This window comes from Pelophylax lessonae, assembly GCF_965119305.1.
Source record: "Pelophylax lessonae genome assembly, chromosome: 12".
In the NCBI taxonomy this organism is placed as follows: Eukaryota; Metazoa; Chordata; class Amphibia; order Anura; family Ranidae; genus Pelophylax; species Pelophylax lessonae.
In genome coordinates, this window is record NC_138779.1 from 59,694,439 (window position 1) to 59,706,455 (window position 12,017).

General features: G+C 42.1%; 1 protein-coding gene across 1 annotated transcript in view; it reads right to left on the reverse strand.

The window, feature by feature from the left end:
- Window positions 1-11,275, reverse strand: part of IL18 (interleukin 18) — a gene marked incomplete at its 5' end in the record, with an annotated part of 77,818 nt that extends 66,543 nt beyond the window's left edge. The window contains one exon of the mRNA XM_082273965.1: window positions 11,173-11,275. Coding sequence (XP_082130091.1) covers window positions 11,173-11,275 — 103 coding nt within the window. The remainder of the gene's footprint in view (window positions 1-11,172) is intronic.
- Between the last annotated feature and the right edge of the window lie 742 nt (window positions 11,276-12,017).

The following is a 12,017-nucleotide window of genomic DNA, read 5'->3' on the forward strand; positions in this document are numbered from 1 at the left end:
GGTACAGGAGAATGCAGGGTACTGGCATGGTACAGGAGAATGCAGGGTACTGGCATGGTACAAGAGGATCCGGGGTTGTGGGCATACTACAGGAGATGCAGTGCTGTGGGCATGGTACAGGTGGACCATGCCCGCAGCACTGCATCCCTTGTAGTATGCCCGCAGCCCTGCATAATGGCAGGTAGTGCAGCTGTTTCACTTACCTGTTCCAGAGGCGCCTTCATTTTAAAAATGGCGCCGCCCGGCGACGACACGTCATTGCTCACGCGCCGTCGCCACTCGTATACTTTCGGCTATTCCCGGCCTCTCCCGAGCGGTGGCGGCGCATGCGCGGTGACATGTATGCGCTGGGCGGTGCCATTTTTAAAGCTTAAGCACGTCGGAGCGGCCAGGGACTTTTCTTTTTTTTCTTGACTCGAGTATAAGCCGAGGGGGACGTTTTCAGCACACAAAAAAATGTGGTGAAAAACTCGGCTTGTACTCGAGTATATACGGTAATATACAAATAATTATTATATATTGTTTTTAAGGTAGTTTACTATATTTTCAAAAACTGCACTCAAGCAGGTGGCTTAACAGACAAATTACTGAATACAGTAAACCCCCCTCCATTGCGGGGGTTACGTTCCGGACCCAGCCGCGAAAAGTGAAATTCCGCGAAATAGAAAAACCCTATTAAAATGCATTGTAGGCATGATTTTTTTACTGTCACTGTACGTGTAGAAGCATTTTAAGGTCTTTAAACACACTTTTAAAACAATAGAAACTCATTTAAACACATAAAAGATACTTAGAGATAGAGCAAGAGCTATGAAAAACACAAAAATCTTTCATTTTTAATGATTTATATAGTAAAATAACATTACAAAAAAAAACGCGAATTACCGGGACCGCAAAAACTGAACCGCGATGTAGCGGGGGATTACTGTAACTTCAAAACAGTAATTTCACAGTAAATAGATAAATAATAAATTATTATGATATAACATAAAGCATAATAATATATTATTTTGCTTGATTAAAAATGTACCTTTTCAGCAGCAGCAGCAGCAGCAGATTCTTCCACTTAACTGTGTGAGAAAAACATGGGATTATGGGTAAACCTTATACCCATAGACCCATGTTTTTTCCTAGTAGTTAAGAGGGCTGGGCTGGAAAGGAGCATTTTGCCAAGAAGTCAGAGTCTGCTGCAAACAGCGTGTGCCAGCTTCTATTTAAACTGGCAGCGCTGTATGTAGCTTATTTTTTATATTGCGCAATAAATGTTATAAAACGGGCTTCACTATGATATCTGTCATCTTTATTTGAGCCCTAAAGATTTTAACAAGCCAGTGTACAGCGGTGGTGTGGCGATATCCAGATATTCAGCTGGCTTCCATCTCACCAGTCTAAAGCTCTTCTGACCCCCCAGACACAGGAGGGGAGTGTAGCACCCCGCAACGCATGTTCTGCCTTGAAGCACCCCAGCACTTTTTTTCACTTTGAAGCACTTTAGCACTTTAGCACGTTGATCATCAACTTTTTATAAGAACTTTTTTTGAACACTCAAGTTTTTTATTGATGTCATGAATTGTATACACATTAAGTTTGGCACTTTAGTGATATTATTTATATTTTGCACATGAACACTTTAATTTATATCTTTATTGCACATGAACACTTTATTGATTAATCTATTTATGATTGGTAATGTTGCATTTAATATTAGATTGTGAGGGCAAGCGCTGTAAATATCACTTTCCATCTATTTTTATCTGAGTTTTACTTGGTGAACAGTAGCTGCACATTTAATTCATTTAATTGTATTATCATATGTGTTTTAGCGAGGGTTATTTGAATATTTTTTCTTTTTTTTTTTTAGGACATCAGCAACCTACCTACCACAAGTCCCTGGAGAGGGATGTTGGGCGCTTGTGCTAGAAGAATGGACCCCAGTGTAAAACAGCCAGATGGTCAAAGGCTGTTGTGGACCAGACTTCACTGGTGATGCTATAGTTCAGGGCAGCTCTGGCAGGCAAAAAAACGGAAAATCACGCTGGCAACAAAAGAAGGAAAGCAGGCGCCGCTGAATGTAGCAACAATTTATTACATGACAATTAAAAGTAGTAACTCACATAATAGTTTTCTTGAATCCATGTTCCATGGTAAAAACACTTCCTGTACTCAATCTTCCGTGTCCCGACTCTTATTTTTTATTTATTTTTATTTTTATTATTTTTTTATTTTTATTTTTATTTTTATTATTTTTTATTTTTATTTTTATTTTATTTATATTTTTTATTTTTATGTTTATATTTATTTATTTTTTATTTTTATTTATTTTTCTTTTTGTCATTTTTCATAACCTATGCATTTAGTATCAGGGACACTCCGCACATACTCAATTTAGATGTGTGTTGGTTATAAGTGCTTTGTTTTTAAGAAATTAATCACAACTCTATGCCATAATTTCAATATTACATGTGTATTTAAATTTTTATTTAATTTAAGGCTATTAGAGTTTGTTGTCTATATTATAATGACAATTTCCGTTTTTGTTTTATTGCCCTTTGACATTCACCATAGTCATTTCCGATGCATGTCCCCATGTAACCGCCGTTGTAGAGAGTTTGTTTACGTCTGATGAAGGAGCCAATTGCGCATGCTCCGAAACGCGTTACGCCACTTCCGGAGAGTTTGCGGTCCACCGCGGCCTCCACCTGAACCAGCTCCTCTGTGAAGCTTCCTGCATCGTCATCACCCGGCTGCGGGCCAGTCGGGACATGGAAGATTGAGTACAGGAATTGTTTTTACTATGGAACATGGATTCAAGAAAACTATTATGTGAGTTACTACTTTTAATTGTCATGTAATAAATTGTTGCTACATTCAGCGGCGCCTGCTTTCCTTCTTTTACCGCAAGTCCCTGACCTACGACCCTCGAAGCTCGATCGTTTTTTTTTTTTTTTTTTAAGTTCATGGCAGGTGAGGCTTTGCCCCCCCTGACTCCACGTCTCTGCTGTACATCCTGTTTGATTTGGCTGAAGAAAATAAAGCCTTCCATTCGCCTGATGTCATCCAGTCTGTGTAACCATAGTGAGATCGATGGAGGTTTAGGGTCTTTTCATTTCAAGGGAATGCAAGATTTAGCCACAAACTTCTTGGACCATTACAGGTCCCAGGAAGCTGCGGGACTATTCATACATCACAGCGCATCTCACACATGTACAGTGGAAAGTCAGCCGTGAAGCCGCAAGGAGTCACACTTGTCTTCACTTAGTAACATGCCGGGACCCAAAGACTGGTGATGAACTGGCCCAGGTGAGCTGGATCCCTGGACAGGTAAATGTCCTTTTTTTAAAAAAAATGGCAGCATCTGCAGTATTTGTAGCTGCTGACTTTACAATTTTTTTTTGAGACTTAATATCCTCTTTAGGTTCTGGTTTCCCGTAGTCTGGTGCATATGGAGGATATCAAGGAGAAGTGAAGAATTCTTTGGCTTTGTTGCAGTGAAGATGTAATTTGCCAGTCTCTATTGAGTAAGTAATGGGGTCTTATAATCACCCTGCGCTTGGGAGATAAGGGAATAGAGGAGAGACAAAGGGTGTTTAAGAGGGCATAGCATTTCAAACTGAGTAAGGGGACTCAAAAATGACAGAGGGGTTGGTAGAAAAAGAATACGGTGTCCCAGTTGCGAGACACACATCTAAATCCAAGGGACCTGTGGTAGCCTATGGAGTGACAATAGAGGGCTATTGTCTGGCATAGATGAATTGGGAAACTTGACATACTGTAGGTTATTTTAGTAGATTTTGGAATGGTCCATTCATGGAATCCGGAGGGAGCTCTGGGTTGACCAGAATTGGGTAAAGGAGGGAGTGGGCTGGGGATAAATTATATTTTAGGCAGCCCTGAGCCCTGCATCAGATGGAGGGGGCCAATTGTTGGGTGAGGTTGCGAATGAGCCGGTATGTGCGGGAGGCAGCCTGGGAGTCTATGTAGGGGGAAGTACGAGAAGGCCTGTTTCAACGTGACCCATATTGTTTGTCTCTATGCCCGTGCCAGTTGATAAACCTGACCAGGTGGCTCCCAGCATAATATTTCAGAATGTCAGGAAGGACCAAGCCCCCATGAGCCTTGGGAAGCAAGAGAAAGTGATGCTTAAGCCTAGGTCATTTATGAGCCCATAAGAAGTTGGAGAATGTAGAGTTTACTGATTTAAGGTAAGAGGATAGAATATGAATGGGTAGGGCCGATAGCAAGTACAGGAACTAATTAAATAATAGAGGTAAGTATCCATAGCACAACATCCCTATATAGGGGATATTGTGTATAATAATAATAATAATAATAATAATAATAATAATAATAATAAAGGAAGAACAAAGCAGGACTTTTGACGTTTTAAAAAATCTCCCAGGAAGGAACACACATCATTATGATATATAGTAAATTCAAGCATTTTGTTTATGATCATCACCATGTTAAAATTTCCACAAAAAATGATGCCTCATAAATGAACACATCCCCACATGATAAGAATAATCATATGAGAAAAATATACCTCGTGAATATTGCCTACCCCCCCACACACAGCTAACATAGGTGGTTAACAGCATATCACCATAAATCAGAAAAGATTACTATGTCAATATAATTTTAAAGATCTACCAGTGATACAAAATACTGATGAGGGTTGAGGGGTTTCTTCTCAATACATTTCTCGAAAAGGCTTCTTCATGAGGCACTATATGGTGCTTTAAATTAAAGATTCATAATGTTAAAATCATCTCCAACAACATTTACCATCAATATATATCTCAATTTCTTATATATGCACTGTATATATGCACATAAAATCACAAGATATATACTATCATAAATATTCTTGCTTCATTGGTGGATATGTAATATTGCATAATATTTATCTATATAAGCCCTGTAATAAAGTAATCTCAGTGTGCTGCCACAAACTCAATGTATTGGGAGAGCAGGCTGTCCTTTTGGACTCGTGGGAGAATCGACATTAATGCTTGACAGACAGCATCAGGCAAGTAAACATAAACATATTAACCCTTGAGATTCTCAGCTGTTGCAGGCAGAATCTGTTTCCATAAGAATATCCCAAGTATAGTCAAATAGAGAGGCTGACATACATGGAGTATGCCATGTGGGGGAGGTTGGAGTGGTCCAATGACATCATGTAAGTAAGTCTGGGCTGGGGGAGCAGACCCACAGGGGTAGGGGATAAACAGAATCTAATGCTCAGGTCAGTGGTGTCTCTCTCAGGTAAGGGTTCAAAGGCAGGTGTTAACCTGTCAGAGAGAAGGGCACCTCTCCACTTCTTGTCATGGGGTTAAACTTTTTTGTGTCTACAGTCTAGGCTGCGATCCCCCAGTAGCATAATAGGGCTGGTAGCCAAGAGCGGGTCATGAGGGGAATGTCCCACTCAATCAAGTAAATGGTGGAGCAAGGAGAGTCAGAGCAGCAAGGAACCAAAAGGAATTTGAGCTGAGCAGAGGACCCCATGCTAGCCCGGACTCATGGACAGATGAAAACACAGCATTTAATGTGGAAAGCTTACCTAGAAGGTCTCAGTGGGAATAAGTTCCAAAGTGAGGAAGGTCATACTTTCATCACACTCTGGTAGATAACCCAGGAAATGTGGAGGCTAGACAAGGAGACAAGGAGTTGGATAGGGGGAGAGAGCATCAGGGTAAGAGGCAGTGCAGAAATGAATCGGGCAGTGTTTCCACCAGGAGGGTCCACAGTCAAAGGTTACTGTTTGTTTTCTGTTGCTGATAAGGAATAAGGGAGGTTTGTGTCTGGCTCACCTTTTTAAAGGCAGTTGCAAGAGTTGTGTATGTCCCTGGCACTGGATGTATTGCCTAGGGTGCAAGGAAGCCTTGTATCTGAGGTAGTAATTGGTGCTGGAGATGGAGGTTCATCTTCCTGGTATGGGGTAGAAGCATTGCTGTGGCTGCAATGCCTGGTACATGGATGTTGCATAGCACAGTAGGATTTTTAGGGTTAAAACAGGCAGTGAGAAGCCAGTATGTCGACTCTCAGCTTTCTGTCATCTAGGCTTACTAAATTAGAGAGTGCAGGACCCTTGCCATCTTGCAAGTCCTTGGGCCTAACAATGCGCAGATGCCTCTGCAGCATCTCTGTGGCCTTTCCAAAGGTAACTGATTTGTTGGGCTATAGTGCCCTTTTGATAGGTATGGTGACTATCCCTAGACAATTCAACTGCTTGTTTACCCGGAGGACTGAGGGCCTTTTAACTGCAATGTAAAGTTAACTGGGGCAACCCCCAGGTGAGAAAGCTGTTGATTTGACTAGGGTTAGCTACCATGCCATACCAATAACATACCAAAAGTGCACTTTAGGCCAACAAATCGGTTGCAATAGATAGGAGTAGAGCAATAAATTACTATAGAGGTAGACCCCTCAGAACCAGTAGCTCAAAGGGCACATGCCTTAAACTGCAACTATACAACTAATTAGGGGTGTGGGGTCCCTGGGCAGTGTGCGCATTGATTAGGGTCATTGAGGGGACCAGTTACCATGGGCAGGTATACCATTAGTTGCTTGCAATGGATGTCACTATCATTCATAGCTTAGCGATTGATAAGAGAAGGTCAAGCATTTCCAAAATAGTTCACATAGTAGAATAACTAAGCTTACAAAAAAAAGAAATAAGGAGAGACGCTGGTCAGTCTTAAACCCATGAAAAGCCTTACAGATGAATCATTATTACAAAATCAACATTTTGACTTTCCTTTACATGCAGAGCCTTGTCCTAACCCTATTGTCCTATGGACAGTTTTCCCAGGATAGTCATAATGTAACAGTTTATCCAAAGATTCATTTTTGTCCATGTAATCTTGAGATTCACACACTGCCAAAGCAGCACAGCCAGGATGCTGTCCTTACATTTCACTGCTGAATTTAAAGCCCAACTTCAGATTGTCCAGACCTTCCCTTTGGAGCACCATCCCCTCTCCTTTTTAGTAGGGTTTAATAGTATTGGTGCCAATAGTAAGCATTTTCATGAGTATCAGTACTCGTGCAAATGCTCCGAAACCTAAAAGAAAAAAGCTGACAATTATCAGATGTTAAGGAGCCGGCCGCTGCGTCCTTAACAACCTGATGACACATTCAGCTGTCAGTGGGGTTTACAGCTGTTGGCAGCTGAAGTATAAACTGAACTGAACTGAAAAAGCAAACAGCCGGGCAATGTTTATCAACAACATTGCTCAGCTGCTCAGCCGAAAGAGAAAAATACATTTTTTATTAGTTTTGTATCTCACTGTTGTAGCACTGCCCCCTAGAGGACTGCTGAAGAATGACACTTTTGGATTCCCCTGGGTTACCCGTAGCAACTGCTTGCAGAAATCTTATTACTTTAAGTTCTTGCCTCAGTCAATGATCAGTCTAGGGGTTGTTGTTTTTGTTGTTTTATTTATATTGGGATAGGAGAAGGGATGAGTGGGATACTCCAACTGTTAACTATTCACACTTCAGAGGACTTCTAACTTAAGGATGCGGCAAGGCCGCTACTTCATCCTGCCACTTGAATGAAGATAAGGTAAGTGTTCCCCCAGTACCCCCTTTCTCTGTACTAGCTTACACCCACCCACTGACTCTACACTCCGGAGTGGTCCCCTTCCTGGACAGACCCCTGGGCAAGATCCTCTGTACTCTCGATACTGTTTTTCCAGATTCTTGCAATGCCCCAACTCCTCCAGTCAGCAATTCTGGACCTCTGGCAGGCCCGGATTGGCTAATAAGGAGCATCTGGAGAATTCCAGGTGGGCTGGTCCATTTGGGGTGCAGGCAGGGCCGGTGAAATGCCGAAAGTTACAAGTATCATCTGCCCTGGACGTGTCCATATGTGTGATGAAGGGGGGACGCACTGGGAGCTTCTGCTTTCTCCTGCCTGACAGGGGTGAATATCATTCTCCCTCCTGTCACTGTACAATGTATGATCCCCGGACTTGTTCATTCCATCCACTTCACCTCTGCCTTATCTCTCCTTCAGCTGTTTATCACTCTATTCTTTACAAGCTCCCCTCCCCCCTGTCTGCTTGTTCTTCCTGGCCAGGTCACTTGAATCTTCCTCGTTGTTTACTTTCACTTTGTCCGCAGCATGTGTCTCTACCTTCCCTGCACAATAGTAAGTCAGCACTGAGTCTTCTGCTCCTCTCTCCTGTCCTGTTCACATTAACCCTTCACCATCTTCTTTCAGCTTTCCACTCCATAAATCTGCACTGCATGTCCTGCAGCCTCTGGTCCCAACTCTGGGCTATCTAAGCAGCCATTTAGCTGACCCTGTCCTGTCCTAAAATGCAGCATTAGCACTTTCTCTACAGTCCTTCACTCTGCTCTTCATTAACACATGTTCTTATTACGCAGACCTGCCCCCCCCCCCCATCCCTATCCCCCCCTATACCTATCCCCCCTATACCTATTCCCCCCCATCCCTATCCCCCCTATACCTATCCCCCCTATACCTATTCCCCCCCTATCCATACCCCCCCTATACCTATCCCCCTATACCTATTCCCATCCCCCCTATACCTATTCCCCCCCCCCCCCTATACCGATCCCCCCCCTAATAACCTGTGCACTGTGGTTTGGTCACAGTGTGATTGTGTGCGTTTTACCTGGATTTAGGTGGACTTCTATTGAATTTCTATTACAAAGTGCGTTATCATGAAAGTACATCAAAGTCCTGCATGTTGCATCTTTGATGCGGTTTCAGAAAACGCACTGTGTAATGGAATTCAATAGAAGTGCACCTAAAATCCAGGTAAAACGCACACACAATCACACTGTGACCAAACTGCAGCGCACTGGTGTGACCCCACTATAAGGCAAAGTTCACACCTTTGAATGTCAGTCACAAGATTGTGGCTTTCCTGACACACACACACAGAAACAAATTGTCCATTAGTAGACGTGCGACAGTGCCATTTATTGGTAATGGCACCCCACACATCTGCTATCACACGCACCAAACCACATGGTGTCTCAAAAGTGAAACATCTGGGGTCTGTTTAGAGCCCTGATATTTCATAAAAGCCCCCCAACAGGGCAGTTAAAAATGTAAAAAGTATATATATACACTGTACATATAAATTCTCAAAACAATATAAATAATGTAAAACATTTGTAAAAAAAAAAAAGAATTAAGGGCTTGTTCACACGTGTTTTGGTCTCTGAAAAGCAACCATCATGCAGATTGCTCTTCAGAGAGCATTTGACAGGAGGTAAGGAGCCGTTGTATCGCCTCCCTACTGCCTGAAACGAACCTTCTACCATTATTAGCCTTATCTATAGATGGGGTGGGGGGCACAGCTTGCCATGTTTGCCCTGGGCACTGAATGACCTTGTCTCGGCACTGTATGCAGGGGGTCCGGCCGCACCGGGCGCAACATCTGGGGGGTTGTCATGTAGCATGACAGTGCAGGCAGTTTTATTCCAGGACAAAGCAGTGTCCCAGAATTTAACGCACACTGTGTGATTCCTGAACTGGTTGCTATCCGCCTGGTGTCTAGCAACCAGTGACATCAGGCACACAGAGGCAGGGGCCCAGCATTCATAGCGGAAGAGGGTTTAAATTCCTCAATTGAAGGAGATGATGTCCTCCTTGATTAGCTACCTCTGGAGGAAGCTGGGGGAAAGGTAAGTAAATTGGCTAATTTTTTTTTTTTTCCCTACAGGTATTTAGGGGATATTTTTTTTTTTTTTTTGCAGTTTTAACTAGCATTTTATGGAGGGTGAGGTGAAGGATGGCCTTGAAGAAGGAGATATTGCCCCTGAGTTGTAAGGTCCTCTTGTTGCCATCATTCATTTTGGTGTCCCTGAGACAACTGCACAGTACAGGAACAAGTAACAAGAAGCATGCGTTCCATCTGGGAGCTTGCATGAATCTTAGATTTTTGCATAATTCTTAGAAATACATAAAATTCAGATTAAGGTGAAGGAAATTAATTTCTGACTGCAGCACAGTTGCAGGGTTTGGTAGTTTACTGAAGAAAAATTGGAAAAAAAGCCTCCAATGGATGCTGCTTAGGTGCTTTTGAGGTCCTTGTGAACAAATGCACATAGACCATACATGACCGAATGTAACCGTCACATAGACCATACATGACCGAATGTAACCGTCACATAGACCATACATGACCGAATGTAACCGTCACATAGACCATACATAGACCATACATGACCGAATGTAACCATCACCTTTCACCAAACTGAATGTGATCTGTGGATTCTACATCGTTGCATGTCTGTGTATTTCTCTAGAAATTGGTACAGGGTAGAGGTTTTATGTGAGCTATAGCCGGAGAACAGATTACAAAAGTTCCCCACTTTATATCACTGCAATGTTTAATCTCATTTTTAATACTAAGCTAAAACATGGAATAGGCTGCTTTGGCAGCACTATGAATTAGTGATCGACCGATATCGTTTTTTTATTGCCGATACCGATATTTTGGCCATTGAATATCGGCTTTGGCCGATATTGGCCGATATTTTTGTACATTTAAAAAAAAAAACTATTTTGCAAATGAGGTTTAATGTTGATAAATGTAAAGTTCTGCACTTGGGGGCTAAGAATATACATGCATCATACATACTAGGGGGGAAGGATCTGGGGGAATCCATGGCGGAGAAGGCTACTGTATTTGCACTGAATTGGAAATGATGATATTTTTTGAAAAATACAATGAATTACAAGGCTGTAGAGAACAGTGTGCCATTGCAAACTTATATTCTGAGGTTTTAATTACATTATTTTAATATAGTCAGTCGTGAACTAAAGTGGGCCGGTCTAAGGCATGAAACTCCAGGGCTGAAAATGAGTCCCACTCCGGCCCTGACCTCTGGGTTCAGAAATGATGTGTGCACGTGATCTTAAAAGGAATTTTTTAAAATAGCCAAAAGACACAAATTTTGCTGGTATACCAGAAAAAAATAGAATATTGTACAAGGTCAGACAGTTCAAAAAACTCTAATAAGTCCACACATAGGTTGAAGTTTCAGGCGGGTGGTGGTCAAAATATTGTGTGAATCGCAGGAGAAGAAGACTGCATTGCTATGGATGGAGACGAAGGACACCACAAAGAGCTTGAGAAGTGTCAGAAAAACTCACCAGATGTCATGTATCCCCTCTTGTCTTACGACAAAGGGGATCAGCCGGGCTTAGGTGGTCTCCCCCACCAAAGGATATGTCCATATCTCCTAGGTCCTCTCGTGTCTCCTCTCCTTCCTCCTTGTTCCCCATCTCTCCTTCTTCCTTGTTCCCCAGAGGAACAAGGAGAAAAGAGAGGTGGCACGAGAGGACCTAGGACAGTAATGTGAACCTTGGCACCCCAGATGTTTTGGAACTACATTTCCCATGATGCTCATGCACTCTGCAGTGTGGTTGAGCATCATGGAAAATGTAGTTCAAAAACATCTGGTGTGCCAAGGTTCACCATCACTGATCTAGGAGATATGGACATATCCTCTGGTGGCTGAGACCACCTAAGCCCGGCTGATCCCCTTTGTCGTAAGACAAGAGGGGATCCACGATATCTGGTGAGTTTTTCTCACACTTCTCCAACACATTATGGTGTCCTTGGTCTTCATCCATAGCAGTGCAGTCTTCTTCTTCTGGGATTCGCACAATATTTTGAACACCACCCGCCTGAAACTTCAACCTATGTGTGGACTTATTAGAGTTTTTTGAACTGTCTCATCAATATTCTATTTTTTTCTGGTATACCGGCAAAATTTGTGTCTTTTATCTATTTAAAAAAAAAATCCTTTTTAGATCCCATGCACGCATCATTTAGTTTTTGCTAAGCAATTTAGTACACAAATTTACAATTTATCATTGATTTTTTGTGTACCTTCTATGCATTGGGGGCACAACCATATAAAAAATATATTTTTTCATCATCCACTGGTTTATAGCACATATCCCATAACAAACTTTGGTTTTAGGAGTTCATTAGGTACACATATTGTTTAATTTCAGCAAG